General features: G+C 56.7%; 1 protein-coding gene across 6 annotated transcripts in view; it reads right to left on the bottom strand.

The window, feature by feature from the left end:
* HDLBP (high density lipoprotein binding protein) overlaps window positions 1-16,946 on the bottom strand; it is a 70,782-nt gene that overhangs the window by 11,277 nt on the left and 42,559 nt on the right. For 5 of the 6 annotated variants that reach the window (XM_069487251.1, XM_069484766.1, XM_069484025.1 and 2 more), the window contains exons 4-16: window positions 15,210-15,367; window positions 13,941-14,156; window positions 9,568-9,774; window positions 9,226-9,441; window positions 8,405-8,611; window positions 8,095-8,202; window positions 7,111-7,215; window positions 6,662-6,740; window positions 4,775-4,914; window positions 3,162-3,266; window positions 2,920-3,033; window positions 1,992-2,078; window positions 1,701-1,832 (exon numbers count right to left, since the gene is read on the bottom strand). In XM_069487251.1, the coding sequence (XP_069343352.1) occupies window positions 1,701-1,832; window positions 1,992-2,078; window positions 2,920-3,033; window positions 3,162-3,266; window positions 4,775-4,914; window positions 6,662-6,740; window positions 7,111-7,215; window positions 8,095-8,202; window positions 8,405-8,611; window positions 9,226-9,441; window positions 9,568-9,774; window positions 13,941-14,156; window positions 15,210-15,367 (1,874 nt within the window). The remainder of the gene's footprint in view (window positions 1-1,700; window positions 1,833-1,991; window positions 2,079-2,919; window positions 3,034-3,161; window positions 3,267-4,774; window positions 4,915-6,661; window positions 6,741-7,110; window positions 7,216-8,094; window positions 8,203-8,404; window positions 8,612-9,225; window positions 9,442-9,567; window positions 9,775-13,940; window positions 14,157-15,209; window positions 15,368-16,946) is intronic. The other variant, XM_069488049.1, reaches the window with a different exon arrangement.

The following is a 16,946-nucleotide window of genomic DNA, read 5'->3' as shown; positions in this document are numbered from 1 at the left end:
ACGCAGAGTCTGCTTCTGGCCAAGCCGGAACAGCGGGGCCTGAATTCCCTGCCCCGCAGACAGGAAGCAGGTGAGCCCTCCGACCGCCCCAGCTGCTCCTGCGGCTCAGGACAGAAGGCACAGCCGCAGCCCAGGGGCCGGGACAGCTGCAGTCTGAGGTCAGAGCCCCGAGACAGCAGCAGAGAGGAAGAGCCCGAGAACTGGAGACCACGCATACGGTGACAGGTAGGAAAACTGCTGCAGGACTACGGGAGACAGCGCCTGCAGCTCACAGCCTGGGCCTGGTACTGTCCTCAGGAGCCAGATGGGAGAGCCGCAACCTTCTGGCACACTGGGTGTGACACTCACAAGGATCTCACCTCGGGAGTGGGAAATATTGGGACACACTGGACACTCCTCTGATTCCACCTAACAAATCTTAAAAGCAAGTCCTAAAAGGAGCAAACAGTTTCAGAGCCACTTCACAGAGCCAAAAACTATTCAGAGGAATAAAAAACACCCAATTAAAAAATACCAGGTGAGCCGGGCGTGGTGGCCACGCCTGTAGTCCCAGCTACTCGGAGGCTGAGGCAGGAGGATCGCTTGAGCCCAGAGCTCGAGGCTGCAGAGCTCTGACGACACCACTGTGCTTCAGCCTGGGCAACCCTGTCTCTTAAACAAAATAAACAAAACAAAAAACACCCAAAAAAAACAGACACGCAAAGAAACAGCAAAAAAAAAAAAAAAAAAAAACCAAAAAATCAACCCATAATGAGGAAAGAAAATAGAAAACCACCCACAAATGACACAGATGTCAGAATCAGCTGGCCGAGGACACTGAAACATTACACTGTCTATGATTAGAAGCCAAAGGAGACTGAGCGTGTCAGCCACTTACAACACGGACGGGATCAACAAAAGCTGCAAACTGAACACGACAACAACGTCTACAATGAGAGACACTACAGGCAGATCAGACGCTGCCGCGAACTAACAAATTTTTAAAAACACATGAAGAAAAACAATGTTGTCCCTTCCCCAAAGCCAAATAAACAAAGCATCGTTAGGACCATTAGTGCCCAGGTGACTGGAGTCCCTGGAGGGAGGAGAGCAAGGGTTGAACAGAAGAAAATATTAAGAAAGTGACTGGCCGGGCGCGGTGGCTCAGGCCTGTAATCCCCGCACTCTGGGAGGCCGAGGCAGGAGGACTGTTTGAGCTCAGGAGTTCAAGACCAGCCTGAGCACGAGCGAGACCCCGTCTCTACTAAAAATAGAAAGAAATGCTCTGGCCAACTAAAAATATATAAGAAAAAGTTAACCGGGCATGGTGGCGCATGCCTGTAGTCCCAGTTACTCAGGAGGCTGAAGCAGGAGGATCACTTGAGCCCAGGAGTTTGAGGTTGCTGTGAGCTAGGCTGACGCCAGGGCACCCTAGCCCGGGCAATAGAGCGAGACTCTGTCTCAAAGAAAAAAAAAAAAAAAAGAAATAGTGACCAAAACTTCTCCAAATTTGATGAAAACTCTAAACCCACACATCCAAGAGGCTCACTAAACACCAAAGAGACATGAAAAAAATGGCGGTGAAGTCTCATCAGCAGCTGGAGGGAAGACAATTCATGCACGGGAACAAAGCAAAGGCCAGGGACCGCACAGCTCAACCCCGGGCCAGAGCCTCAGCGGCTGCTGGTGACTCTACTCCGTGACAAAACACCTGCCATTACCAGGTCTTTCTGAATGGACAGGATCCGGCTGCGGGCGGCTTCGCAGTTGGCGCGCTTGCCGGTGATGACGATGGTCTCCGAGTTGCTGTTCTCCGCGGGGAGGTCGATTTTGGTGTTGCTCTCTTCGCGAATCTACGGGAGAGACCAACACGAGGGGCTGACTGATCTTCCCGCAGCTGAGCCGCGCGAGCACAGGGCTGGGAAGCGGGAAGAGACCCCGGACCCCCAGCGGGAGCGGCGCAGGGCGCTGCACCACGGGCGCCAGGCGCGAGGCTCGGGCAGCCGGGTCACCTTCTTGATGTTGGCGCCGCCTTTCCCGATGATGTTCTTGTGAAACTGCTTGAAGATCGGAACCGAAATCGAATAGCTATTTTCCACCTTAAAGACAAAAGACACGACACAACTCACACCCGCGGCAGGAGGGAAGCCTCGCGTCCCTCTCCCCAAAGGCGGCGCGGGGGCAGCACGGCACCAGGCCAGGAACATGGGGATCCACCCAGACCCGACCCTTCTCCCGGCCTCTGGCCTTCGGGCCACGAGGAAAAGGGAGATGCCGTGTCTGACAACCCACCAGGCGTGTCACATCATCTGACGCGGGCCCCGAGGCTAAGAGGGGATCCAAGTCACACGCCGGCACCAGAGCTGGCTGGGGACCGGGCTCAGAAGGCACAACAAGGCAGCGCAGACCCAGTGTTCCTGGGAATCCGGCGCTTGGGACGACGCGCGTCGGCACTCGGTGTGGGGTCTGACGCCACCTCTCAGGGCGGCCCTGGAGTCAGCTGTGGCTCCCCCCATTGTCCGCGAGCACAGGCCCGCCCGGTCCCCACTCGGTCACCTTCCAAACCTCCTCCCACTGCAGCTTTTGAGGAAAAGAACTCAACGTCTGACTCCTCGTCTCCCTTGTCGCACATCTCTCTTCCTACTGGACGGGAGTTTCTCCATCCAGGTGTCTGACGACATCTCAGGGCACCCAGGTAACCAGGCCCGAGAAAAGGGAACCTCGTCCCTTGATTCCCACAACACCCAAGTCTCGACAACTAACTGCCCGTCTAGAGAGATGCCGTCACCACCGTCCCAAGTCCCAGGGATGGCGGCCAGCCCAGCGCTTACATGCTCGCCCCAGATCAGGGCTTCTGGGGACCAGGGTCACCTCTGAGGCCCCCAGACCCCCACACCACCCCTGACCAGTCCCACAACAAGAATTAAAATATTCCCCCACCAGATCTGCCACCATCTTCTGCATGTATTTTGTGCATTTTTCCACCTCATTCTTGGGCCCTCGGAGTTGGACGATATCACTTTTTTGTGCTGGGTCTGGAAAGTTGATGATAACCTGGAACAAGTCGTCAGGAGGCTGAGTACGATTATTAGGAGGCACCGGATCCCAAACTACCGCATATTCCCAAGGAGTGAATCAGATCACTCCTAGACAGAGAAACAACGTCTCTGCGAAACCTTTACCTCTGGAAATTTGTCACGAATTTCACGGATCCGTTCACCCTTCTGTCCAATGATTGTGCGATGAAATCTCTGTTCAATGATTAGATCCTTGGTACGCTCATTTTCCTAAAAACACAATCAGAGTTGACGATGTGCTTTACCACCAGCAAGGTGAGCAAAAGCCCCTCGCGCTGAGCGGCACCGGGGAGCCCTGGGGACAGCCCGGCTGTTGCCGAGCAGCAGGTGAGGTGACGCAGCCCCGGAGCAGCAGCCACCGGGGTGCTCACTGGCGCCGTGCGCTCTGCCAGGGACTCCGCGCTGTTGCCGGCGCGTCACTCTCCTGAACAAGGTACAATTCAAGAACGGATCGTAGGACCCTTCAACCGAAAGTGCCATTATGGCGGTGACAATCACCAAAGCAACTCAGTCAGCACTTGTGTTCTGACAAGGACTAGACACGAGCCGGCTCTTCCTGGAGGTCAGTGCTCCGCACAGCAGGAAGCCGTCCCTGCTGAACACGGGCTCGGAGCCCTTCCCTGCATGGGTGACTGAGACGGCTCCACACAGGCCACCAAACACAGGTGCTTCTCAGCCTCCTCCGTGTGTCGCACGCAACAGTTTGAAGATTTCTGGGAGATTCTGGGTCAGACGGGTGTCAGGTTGACAGAGAAACAGGGTTCAACAATCAGTAACTTAGTCTGGGCATCAGACACACCAGAGCAAGTGGCCCTGGAAGGATGAGGAAGAGAACACAGGGCACGAGGCTGGGGACGAGCTCAGGGGAAGCCACGTGACACCCTGGACAACAGCTGAGGGACACGGAAGAAGCCGTCCAACTGGAGACCCCTGGTTGGGCACTCGGGGGACACGGTGACCAGGGAATGCCTGGGACGCGTGGATGACGGAAAGCCCTGGGGCCTGGCCGGCCACCGGCACTCGCAGAGCCCGACTGTCCTGCACTCTGCGGGCAGCCAAGGCTGAGAAGCACCGTGTGCGGCTGTGCGCACGGGACTCCCTGCAGCCGGGGCACCTGCCCTCATGTGAGCACGTGCGAAGGCTGAGAGGCGCAGAGCAGAGCAGCCCTTCTGCCTAGAGGCAGCGAGCGTCGAACCTCCCGAAACCCCCGGACAGCACACAAGACACAGCAGCGATGCTCAAGTCGGCTGCCCCTGGGAACCACCTGGGCTGCCTTAGGAATTGGATTGTGACCACGTCTGTCACACTCTCTGGAGTGGGGGCCCAGGAGCCCACCAAGGCCGAGACCCCACCCCACAGTCGTGGTGTTTCTCCGGCACTGCACGCAGCCCCTGGGGACACAGCCCCTGGGGACAAGACGTGCGAGTTCCCTAGGGCGGGATGAAACAGATTTGGCCCCGGGGGTCAGATCCACACCCAACCCAAGGTGAGATTTGTTGGCTTCCGTCCTCCAGGCCCCCACACCTCGCAGGCCACTCCTGACAAGGAGAGGACAGGTGTGAGGCCACGCCCCCTGGCAGGACACGCCCTCCGGCTCACCAAGCGGGGCGCACGAGGCCCCACCCCCAGCAGGCCCCACCCACGGATTACCACGTGAGGCGCACGAGGCCACACCCCTGGCAGGCCCCGCCCCCAGCAGGCCACGCCCCCCGGCTCACCATGCGGGACGCCAGCTCCAGCAGCTCCCGCTTCGCCTGCTGCACGCCCTGCGGGTCCCCCTCGATGCGGATCAGGTTGCTCTTCTCGCTGTCGGGAGGGATGCGCACAGACACCTTGTACTGGTCTTTGATTCTGTTTACTGGGGACACAATGAAACACGTCTTGGACACAGAACCTACAATGTTCCACCAGGGACTAACAACCAGGCAGGACAGGCAATTCCCATCCACCACAGACCACGATCAGCCTCCAAAACGAGAATTCCCATCGACTGAAGTCAGAACCAGTTCCGATCTTCACCCGATCGCAAGGCTTCTGGGGTGTGGGCCCCACGCTGACACTGCCCTGAGCTCTTCCAATGACGGTGGCTGCCACCTGAGACTCAGCTGGTCTGGGGCACTGCTCGGCTTCAGCGCATTCAAAACCACACACGTTCATGGGAGACAAAAGCTCCCGCCAGCCTCTAAGACCACACAGCGGCCAAGCGGCTGCCCAGCGAGACCCGTCTCCAGCTCAGACCCAAACCTAGCGCTTCGCGGTCTCTGTGAAACAAGCGCGGCTGCAGGTCCTCCTGCCGCCTCCTCGAGAGAGAACCCTGTGCCCTCAGCTCCAGACCAGGCCCCCAACTCTGGAGAAGCCACATCACCAGGAAATGAGGCAGGCGTTCTGCCCATCGTGTGCAAAGCCAAGCCAAGCTCACTGGACGGGCCACCGTCCCCACCGGGTGCCCAGGCAGAGGCAGAAGGAGGCCGCCTCTGCCCGGCTGCCACGGAGGTGCAGCCACTCGCGGTGGCACAGCACAAGAAGAGCAACGGACACAGGCGCTGGACTGCAGACTTCAGAGTATGAAAAAGAAAATGAGTGTTAGGAAGTGGATCAAAAAGAAAACAGGGCAGAGACAATTCTTCGACTACACTAAGCTAAGTGGTTCTATAATTTTTAGGGAGCAGAAACCAGAAATTAATGTCAGAATTACACCACTGGACCTCCTTGTATTTTTTGTCTAAGCAAACACCGCAGTTAACCAAAACAAAAAGCAAAGCCACAGAAGCAAGCTGATGACCTGCACGTGCTTCAAGCCATGTGCAGAAGGCCAGCAGTGGCTGCGGTCACCCTGTGCTGCAGATTCCTGGCCCTGTCACATGAAACACCCACAGAACACGGGCTGGCACCAGAGCACACACAGGCCACGGCAGAGCCGACAAGCTTATGTTCACCACTCACACAGACGGCGGCAGGGGCCCAGCCGTGTTTCCACAGGTCGGGTTCCCACAACGCAGGACGGGGCCCTCTGTCCACTGAACCACGCAGGAGCGGGGTGAGCCCTCGCACCTGCCACCCGAGAGTGGAACACAGGGGTGGCCTTGCTTTCAGAACAGGTCAGCACTGCCATGTGGGGACGGTCACACAGGCGGACTCGCAGCTGAGTGCGCGCTTAGCACGCTTCTGATGTCACCACACACTCTGCCACACCTACAACCCGAACCTGGCTGACATAAGACACCCCTGCCAGGCTGTTTTACTTGGGCATGAATCTAGAAATTTCCTGCTCCTCAGTGAGCTCCAGGTCAGAGGCATGTTCGGGAGTGAACACAGGAGTCCCAGAAACCGGCAGTCTGGCCGGAACACGAGGCGCACAGTCCCAGGGCTGCTGGCAAACACCTGCCCCGGGCGTTGCCCTGGAGGCCGACCAGTGCCGTTTCGGAAAGCCAGAATGTTCACCTGCAGCCCAAGAGCTCGAAACCACACACAGCCCCAGGGGGAAGGAGAGTGGCCTCTTCCGGCAGGGAGAGGAGGGCGTGGGGAGGAGAGCTCGGCCAGGGCTGCCGGCACTGCGGTCCTCGTCCTCACAGCTGGCACCACTGCCACCCGCCAGCCCCACTCACTGTTGGCGCCACTCTTCCCAATGAGGTGTCTATGGAACTTGTGGTCAATGTTGATCTCCACGTAGTCCATCCGGTTAATCTGTGGGGGGAGGCAGGTCAACAGAGACAAGCGCTTCGGTCCCGGGACGTGCCTGGCCGTTCAGACCAGGCGTCAGCACCCAATCCAGAGCCGTCAACTGTTTCCTGTTCTTACGCTTGGCGGGCAGGAATTGCTGCAGGATTGCTCCTCTGGCCCTCACGGAAGGCCCCTTCCTCAAAGTAAGGTTTCCTCTACCCCCGTCTCTTCTGGGACTGTGGCCAGCCCCTAGCTGCCCCAGGACCCGTGACTCGCCCACTGCGGCAGCCTCTGGTGTCTCTGTGCCCGGCCACATGGATCTGGCGAGATCACCGTCCACCCACCGCACCAGAGCCTGCCTGGCCACCAGCACACAGCACACAGGACCACCTACCAGATCTTTGACCATGACTTCGATCTGTTCCTGGGCCACGTTTACGTCCTCGGTGGGGCCTTCCAGGGTGATCTTGTCCTCGCCTTCTGTGAACTCAATGTGGACCTGCCGCGCAACGAGGAGAGAGAGGGCTGAGACTAAACGGCGCGGCTGTGCCCCTCGGCTCCCAGCGCACAATCGCTGACCCTCAGGGAGCCCACGGCTGCTCTCCTGGGGGCAGCGGCTGATCCCAAACTGCTCGCAAAACGACGAGGAGAGGCCAGATCCAGACACCACGCGAGGCTGGCAGGGAGGCCCACCACACGGGACTCAGCGCTGTGGTCCCACGACCTCCCCTTAGCGACAGCACAGTGCTGCCCCTCAGGGCCGCGCACCGTGCCCAGCGTTTGGGAGGCCTGCTACTCCTCCGCTGCACACGGAACACAAACGCAGAGGTGACATTTTAAGACAGTGCTCCTCGCTCTAGGTGGACGAGGCCCACCCCGGTTTGCCACCCTCAGGGCGAGGATTTCGGGAAGGGAGACGGGCCCCACGGAGTCACTGTGTCTGTGTGGACCAGGAGTGTGAAGCTGGAAAAAGCGAAACTAAAAAGCAAGTTGGAAACTAAGTGTGAGCATAAGGACACGACGGACGACGGGGCTCCCTGGCCTGGCACGAGTGGCGCCCGGCGCCGCCGTCTCCCCCGCTGAACTGGAAAGACTAAGTTCACACCTGGACGATGCGGACACAGGTTTTGCTCTTCACACTAGCAGGTTATTATACCACAGTCACTGAGCGAGACGTGTTTCTTACAATATCCCCTCAGCCTAGTGATACCCTCCCTCAGCTCAGCGCGGAGGCCGCCGTGTCAGGCAGGATGACCGAGTCTGGAAAACGCGCTGCCGTCCCAAAGATGCCCACGGGACACAGCGCCGTGAACAGTGCTGGAAATGGACGGCGGAAAACAAGATAAATCCCGTGTAACAGATCACGACGTTCCCTGACCTTGGGCATCTGCTGAGTGATCTTGGCCAAGTTCTGCCCCTTCTTGCCAATGATGAAACGGTGCAGCCAGGATGGAGCAGTGACGGAGGAGACCGTGAAGCTGTTGGCCTAGGAAAAACGGGAAAACAGCCGCGGACATGCAGAGCTCGTTGTGTCAAAACAAAAGCCAGGCCGCTCACGTGGCTCCCAGGGCCGCCGCTCCCCGAGCCGCACAGCCCCTGTCCAGGCCTCGGCATCTGCGACTCGAGGGCCTGTCCACGGAGGGCCCCGGAGCTCCCCGAGGAGGCACGCCGGGCCGAGAGGCAGGTACCTTGGCATAGACTTCCGTCAGCGCCTGCCCCAGCTTCTCAGGCTCGCCCCGAAGTATCACGGTCTCGGAGACGCTGTCCGAGGGCGGGATCTCAACAGAAACTCCCGTTCTCTCCAGGATCTCCTGCAGCGAGTTGCCCTTGGGCCCGATGACGTACTTGTGCTGCGACTTCTTCACCTCCACTGCGATAGTCGTGGTCTTCTTTTTCTAAGTGAGAGAAGCGTGGGGGCGGACAGAGGGACAGGAGTGGAGGTGGGCAGGTGGGAACATCACTGCAGAGAGGGCAGGAAGCGGCCAGAGGGGCCCAGACTGCACATGCTGGTCCCCGACAAGCGAAGACCACAGCCATGCAATCCTGATTTTCCCGAGCGTGGGCACCCGAAACTGCTAACTCCACCCTGGAACGCTTGAAAACACCACGTCTTTACCCCAAATTAAGGAATAAGTTTCAGACCACAACGTTCACCAAGTTGAGCTAACAGTTCCATCAAGGAAGTGGACAACTCTGAGCTGTACGCCCCGCCCTGGGGCAGCCCCGCGGCAACCTGCCAACACCGCCTGGGGCCGCGGGCAGGGACGCCGCGCGGACCCGGGGGAGGAGGAGGCCGCCACGCGGACGGGGGAGGGGGAGGCCGCCGCGCGGACGGGGGAGGAGGACGCCACCCGCAGAGGGAAGCCTGGGCCCCTGTCTCCGCTGGACGCCCGAGTGCAGAGACGATAAGCTCCTGTCCCAGGATAAAAGGCGACGGGCAAAGCTGGGCCTTCGCCGAGTCTCCAGACCCGAATCCTAGTCCCTGTTCCCGCCGTGAGGACCTGCACACCTTTTCCTCGTAAATCTTCTTGATGCGAGCCACAGCCTGGGCCAGCTGCTCCTTCTCGCCCGTGAAGACGATCTCGGTCCGGTTCACGCTCGGCGGGGGGATGTTGATGCGTGTCCCGGTCTCCTGCATGATCTCGCCAACAAGCCTGTTATAGGGCCCCGCGATGAACGGGTGGAAAGCCTTCTCCACTTCCAGCCTCTCCACAGCACGTTTGTCCTGGAAAGGAAAGGACGGACGGCTGACCCAGGCCTCTGCAGACACCTGGGGGCACACGGCCTTCCAGGGCCACAGGTGAGCCCCGGCCGCAGGCGGGCAGGACACAGGGTGCTCCCGCGTTCTCACCTGCTCGGCGGAGATGAGCAGGACTTCGTGGCGAGCTTTCTCGATGCCCTCTTTGGTGCCGGTGATCTTGATCTGATTGCTGGGGTCATCTGGGCGCGGGATCTGGATTTTGGTTGCAGTTTTTAGCTCTAAGTCTTGAAGTTTCTCTCCGTTTTTGCCGATAACAAAGCGATGGTGTTCTTTGGGAATGGCAACAGTTGCTGAGGCCTACAGCAGGAAGAGAACCAAAAACACCCCCCCAAAATATTTATAGGTTCTCAAAGAACACGCTTTTCCGTGACATCCTCTCTGGCTGGAACGCAACCCTTGCCTGTTGTCGCCCACCAGCCCCGACCCGTCCACCAGAGCAGCGAGAGCCCAGACGCTGCGTGCGGGCGGCCGCCTGCCCTCGACGCCGGGCAGACGTCAGGCCCAGTGTCCCTGCACCACTGCCCAACACCCGCTGGACACACCCCACAAAAGGAGGTAAGAGAAAATGAAACAGCCACAAATGGCCAGCAAGAAGCATAGGACCCAGAAACCCTGAAAAAAGTACCACTTCATTAAATTCTCCTTATAACAGGAGGATTAGAATCCAGAAGTCAACAGCCTTAACTTGTGCCAACAACCACCAGTTAGAAAATGTAAGGAAAAACACAGCATTTCACGCTGGGCACAGTGGTGGCACCTGTAGTCCCAGCTACTCAGCGGGCTGAGGCAGGAGGATCACTTGAGCCCAGGAGTTCACAAGCCTCTGTCTCAAAAATAAAAAAAAAAAAATCAGAAGACACACCTTAAAAGATCTAAAACGTTTAAATTATAAAGATGTCAATGATCAAGATTAATTTGAAAATATTAATGCAATTTTGAATAAAAAGTTAATTATAAAAGTAGCACGACAGAGCAAACAAGAACAGATAAGACGCCCGTGAAGAAAGCAGTACCACACACAACACACAAGCCACCACGGTTAAAACAGGGAAGTCTCCCGCAGAGCCCGGCCGACAGGTCGGAACTGGAAACCCAGAAACAGACCTAAGTCAGCAGGAACATGCAGGACGTGCTGAAGGCTGCACTCAGGCCGCCGGGGCAGAGGGTCTCTTGAAAACGGTGCCGACAACCCGAGAGCCACATGGAAGACGGTGGAACTGGCTCAGGCCTCGCCCCACTCGCGACGCAGTCCAAACAGCAGGAACTGAAACCAAGACCACCCTCACAGGCACCAGCAGAAACAGGGGTAACCTTTCTTATGACTGAGAAGTAAAAAAAACCTCCTTAACAATGACTCAAAATAATAAAAGACTAATAAATCTTACTATATAAGAATAAAACTTTCACACAGCAAAACACATCAAGATAAAAAAGAAATGACAAACTGGAGAACATTACTTTTAACTTTGATTACTGATGAAGGGGTTTAGAAAGCCCTAGTACGTTGAGCTACTGAAAACTGAGCAAGATGAACAACTGGATGGAAAAATGGGCAAAACAACAGACATTTCACAGAAAAAAATGCAAATTAAAAGCATACTCAGCTACCTCGTAGACTGGCAAAAACCCAAGCATTTGACGAGCCTGGCTCCCTAACGCTGCCACGAAAGAGCAAAACACACAGCTCCGAGGAAGGGGAGTCAGCTGCCGATGGCCGAGTCACACCTGCAGTCACCTTCGGACCCAGCGTCTCACTTCCAGGAATCTACCCCAAGATGCACTGGGCCCAACAGGAACGGCACAGGCACATGGCTTTTACCGTGACACAACGCGTGACACCCAGAGTCTGGAAAGCACCCAGATGCCCGTCCGTGAGCGCCGCGTAAATCACAGTACCCCCACAGAGCACCACGGGGCTGCAAAAGCAATGAGGAAAATCGCTATTTACTGATACGTCGACAGCTCCAAAAACAGTAAGGAGAAATGCAAGGTGTGGAACGGGGTTTGGCAAGCTGTGTTTTGCTTCTCTTCTCAAACACAAGCAACGAGGTACAAGCCAGGGGCCAGGAATGGCCACCCGCGAGAGGAGGGAGGAACAGGGTGAAGATGACAGGCTGGGGAGATGTCTCTGAACGGACCTTATTATAGAGCTTTGACTTGCAAACATGTAAATGTTGAAATAACTTCTAAAAAGTGAAAATAAAGGGAAACAAATGCACCGAACTATGTAGCAAGAGAACACGATAACCCAGAAACAAAAATTAGTTCGAGTGATGGTAAAACTCTACCATATCTTATCTTAGTTAGAAAAATATTAAACTCATGATTTTCCTTTGCTAAAAGCAAGCTCCACTTCCCTAGCTCTGTCCTCCGAGGAGGACCAGGAGCTCTGCCAGCCCAGTCGTAAGGGCACCTCGTGTCTACAGTGGAGTCTCTGGCTGCAGCTTCCTACTCAAGAGGTCCAGAGCTCGCGGAGATACAGCTGAGCCAAGGTCTGTGGAAGGAAACCCGTAACATTAGCCCAGTCATCTTTCCACGTGGGAAACCACGGGGTGATGGCGCCTCATGGGCTGTGACGCTGGGCCGCAGGGAACAAACCCGCAGGCCCCTCTGGCCGAGGATGCGGCCATTTCAGCATCAAGGACGACTGTGACAGACACGTCAATTCCCGAGTTCATGATGACACCACAAAGACTCACTGATTGGCACGGACGATGCCAGACTGCCGATTTAGTCTAAAAATTGGTAAGTGGGAAAGGATCAATTGTTCAGCTGGCACTTCCCACGCGACTGTGGATGAACAAAGTTCTTTACAGAAATATCAACTCACGTATGAGCAGGGACAGAAGGAGAAAACCATGTTTGCAGCCCTTCAGGAATGCAGGCCGGGATCCCCAATGGATGACAAAGCTATTAAGCAAAACACTGATGGGAACTTAGACGACAGGTGAGCTGAAGACACTTTACTGCTGACCGACCTCAGACCAGCACACGCAGGAGCAGCTGCGCCACACACACAGCGCCACCTTCCAAGTTCTTGCCAACAGGCCGAACCTGGACGTGACCGAGCCCCTCGAGACCTAACACCAGTTCACCAGAAATCAAACACCCACTTCCCCCAACAAATCAATGGCATTAAAAAGGGGGCAGAGCCCCGTCAGAGAAGACAGACTTGTGACTGTACAATCGAACGCAGCCTGGAGACCCTGTCTGGACACTGATCTGAACGGACAACTGGAAACGACAAGTTGGAGAAAACAGGGAAAGTCTAAACACAGACTGGGTCGAAACTCTGTATGATACTAACAAACCATCACCACTTGCAGGGAGCTAATGGCACCATGGTTACAGACACAGCTACATAAAGAGAGGCCACACTGCAGTATTTATAGGTAAATAACGTGCGTGAGATTTGCTTTAAAATCAGCACGTGGGCCAGGGACAAAGGCCTTCCAGTGGCCCGCACAGCCCGTGCTGCGTCCCTGCCTTCAAATCCACGCACAGATGGCGCCCCAATGTCCCCTGGCGAGCAGATACCAGCCACAACAGGAAACAGTTACAAGCACCATTTTAACTTTCATAACAATGATTTAACTCCATGAAACCAGCAGGGGCTTGGGACCGCCATCCCGACGAGCCACGTGGCTGAGTCGCTGTTGGGCCGCACCAGCACCCGCAGTGCTCCCCACCCGCCACTGCGCCCCGGGGTGCTGCACCAGGAGCCCCTCCAGGCAGGTTCCCACCCACCGGCCACCAGGGCGAGCCCCCACTGCAGCCTGCGGAGACGCGGCCGCAGGGGAGGAAGCCCCGTTTCTAAACAGACCCACCTAGCATGACAGTGTCACACCACAATTTAACAAAATTCTCTGTTTTTCTTGGTCTTTAAGTGCTGCCACTTAGGGAGAAATCCGTCACAGACTCCCTTATTCACTACGATGGCTCGCAACGTCCACGTACTGGCATCAGACTGCCAAGGACTAGGGAACTCGTTTAAAACAAAACTTTAATTTATCTCACCCTAAGTTTGAGGCCTAGAAACGTGTATTTCACAAATGCCCCAGCAAAGCGTTAGGAACGCCGCCCAACAAGCCCAGCTCTGCCGAGCGTCTCAATCTCTGGGACAAGACTCACGTCCAGTGCAGCCTGGCCTCCGGTCCCAGCTGCTCGCGAGACTGAGGCGGGAGGGCCGCCTGAGGCCAGGAGTGTGGGACCAGCCTGGGCAACATGGCGAGACCGTCTCCAAAACAAAACACAATTTTCAGTTCATTCACTCAAATAGCAAAAACAGTAGGTGTCCCAGTTCTATTACTAATTTAGTGGTTTTCCCCCTAAAAATGCCAGGTGGGTCTGCATGTTGCTGTCCCACTGATAGGAAGAGTCCCGTGAAGTTCTACCCCACGTCAAGAACTGGGGACACGGCACCAGGGCCGTCACTCAGGAGAGGGAGGCCTGGGGACGCCCACCTGTGTCTGCAGTCTGGCGACAATGTCCTTCCGGGCCTTCATGACGGCGTCCAGCTTCCCCGAGACCATGATGGAAAGGCCCTGGTCTTTGGCCAGCGACAGCTCCAGGTGAGCACCGGTTCTCTGCATGATCTCAAGGCAAATCTTTGCTTGTTCACCTTCTCCAAACTGGTTCATGTCCTTGTATCTTCTCTCCTCCAGGGGCACGTGGAACACCTGCTCGGAGATCCAAACAGACACAGTTAAGAGATCAAAGAACAGAAGGAAGGTCAACGGGACCCTGCCCTCACTAAGCAGCCCCCACCTCACCCGTGCACGGAGCCAAGCCCTGGGACAAGGCAGGTAAAGGGCATGAGAAAGCGCCTTCGGCAGGTGGCTGCCATTCGGGTGGGACGAGCCACACCTACGACGCAAAGCAGGGCTGGAGAGAAGCAGGAGAGACCCTGTGACCAGGGAGTGCGGGCAGATGCCAGCAGGTGGAGGGGAAGAGCCCGGGTTTGCAGGCAGGAAAGGCAAGGAGGCCGCAGGTGGGAGTGGGGTCCGCCCAGCACCCCAGGGGACCCCCCCGTGGTGGAAGTCAGTGACGGGTTTTAAGCAGGACACTTTCTGCCCGTGGCTCAGGGTCCTCCAGCTGCTTTGTGGAGAACGCATGGAGGATGGGCAGGGTGGAAGGAGGATCCGCTACCCTGGTCTGGGGCCTGAGCCACCAAGCAGACAGTGGCACATCTAACAAAACCGTCAACAACGGTAACAGGTTAGAATGGAAGGACAGGGTGCGACTGGTTATGAGTCTAGAGCTGGTGGGAGACCTGCGGGCACACGGCGGCAATCACAGAGAGGCTCTGAAGTCTGCCGACCTCACAAATTCAGGCAGGAGAGAGAAGGACGAACGAAGTCAAAGAAAAACAAGAAGCTGGTTAACTGCTTTAAGCAAGTGGGATGAAGGGCAGAGACACACCAGTTCTTAACGGATTTGCTGACGCGCAAGGAGCAACCTCAGCAGTAGGAACAGGGACTGGACTGCAGTGAGGGGAACACACGGACCCACGGCTCTGGCAAAGGCCGCCCAGAACCGGCCGCGGCCAGCCCTCGGGTGCACGGGACGCAGGGTGCGCACGGCTGAAGCTCTGCCCAACAAAAGCCTGGGGGGAGACCAAATCTGAAGGCCTCCTCCCTTCACCAACCCGAAGAATTCTCATTCTGCATGTGCCAAAACCCTCCCATCAGATCCCACCTGGAGGGACAGGCTGAAAAGGGTGGCGTTTCTACCTGAGTGATGACAGAGGCCTTGATGGGCCGGATCTTGCTGCTCCAGGCTCCGGCAGGTTCCTGGGCACCTTCCAAGCACGCCGCTTTCTCGGGAAGTGGGGGGAAGGCATCTTTGTAGGTTGGAGGGTCGCTCTCCTCTTCTGAATTTAAAGTAGCAACTGGGCCAGCCAACATACAGAAGAGGACACACACTACTTTCAGTATTGTCTGAAAAAACACTTGCAGGATACCAACTGCTCCATGGACCCCCACCCGAGGCCCCTCAGCCCAACTCTCCTCACAGCAACGGGGAGGGCCTGGGGAGCAGGCCCGGCACCCTCTGAAGGTGTGACTGCAGGCGGTCAGGGACGCCCCATCTCTGACCACCTCTCCCCTTCTGCACAACCTCCTCTGTGCAGTCAGCTCTGACCCCTCCCACCCTCCTGCGAAGGTGCCTGCCGGAGCAATTCCTAAGTCCTCAGGAGTCTTCTAATGTCATGGTAAAAAGTCACAACTACGACAGTGACAGGCACAGAGCAGGCCCTTCCATTTGTGAAACAAGACAGCGGTGCTGCCGAGCCCGCGAGAACCACCGTGCAGGCAACTCCGGCTGGGCCTCAGCCGCCGCGCACGGCTCCCGCGGAGACTGCGGGCTTCGCTCTCCCCCGGCCCGAGGCAGGGAGCAGCAACTCTTGTGGGGATCAGGCTCCCTGATTATTGACCATTTCCATCTTCCACAGTGCCCCAACTGGGCATGTTTCTGCCCCAGAACCGCGATCTCCGTGAAAGCAAGGACGTGACTGCTAGACAGCCACCAGTCCCCGGGGCTGTGCGGCGTCTGGCGACAGCCATGCCCAGTGGAGAAGGCCGTGGAGGACGCGCGCGGAGAAGGGGGACGGCCCTTGGGGTCCGACGGCCCAGCCTCACCCCAGCCTCACCGCGTCCTGGCCCCCTGGCCACGCCGCCCTGCCAGCTGGCTGGACCCCGCCCGCGCCAGCCGCCCCCTCTGAGAAAGCAGCAGCACAGCTGCACGGCCTGCTGGGTCAGCCGCACGAGTCCGGCCCCGCACCCAGGACAACTCGGCCGCAGCGGCGCTGAGGGCTCCACAGCCAAACAAGCAGCCGCCAGAAACGCGGCTGTGAAGCGCGGCTGGTGTGACTGAGGACGTGAACTTTAAATTTTACTTAATTTTAATCTAACAACGGATATTCAATTCAGTTGCTGGAAAACTTTTAAGTATGTCTGGAACAACCTGAAATAGAACAATCTACTCTTTCAAGTGAAATTTTTATGAAATCTAAATACAGATCAAGGATTAGCATTCAAATGGAAATTATCTGTAGTTGTAAATACACACCAGATTTCGAAGAAAGAAAAGACCATGAAATCACTATTTTGATTTTTTTTTTTACATTAAAGAGATGTTAAAAGGACAATGTTTTATATTGGTATTAAGTAAAATACATCAAAGTTAATTTCACCTGTTCCCTTTTACGTAACGCAGGGACCAGAACACTGAAGCCCACAGGTGGCTGGTGCTGTCCCTACCGCGCAGCCCCGGCCGCAGCCCCCCCCCAGGGAGGGCGAGGGTGCCGTGGGACCACGGCCCGGCCACACTTTCCTTCACCACAATTGGGAAGCAGCAGTTTTGAAAAGGATCCCATTAACCACCAGTGGTCAAACTCACCACCTTTCCTACACCTGTCCACACCGTGCCCGTCACTGTGCCCGATTTCACGCTCCGTGCCCGGCCGATCC

This window comes from Eulemur rufifrons, chromosome 1, assembly GCF_041146395.1.
Source record: "Eulemur rufifrons isolate Redbay chromosome 1, OSU_ERuf_1, whole genome shotgun sequence".
Classification (NCBI taxonomy): Eukaryota; Metazoa; Chordata; class Mammalia; order Primates; family Lemuridae; genus Eulemur; species Eulemur rufifrons.
Note: the sequence above shows the minus strand (reverse complement) of the source record. Positions and strands in the feature narration are given on the sequence as shown.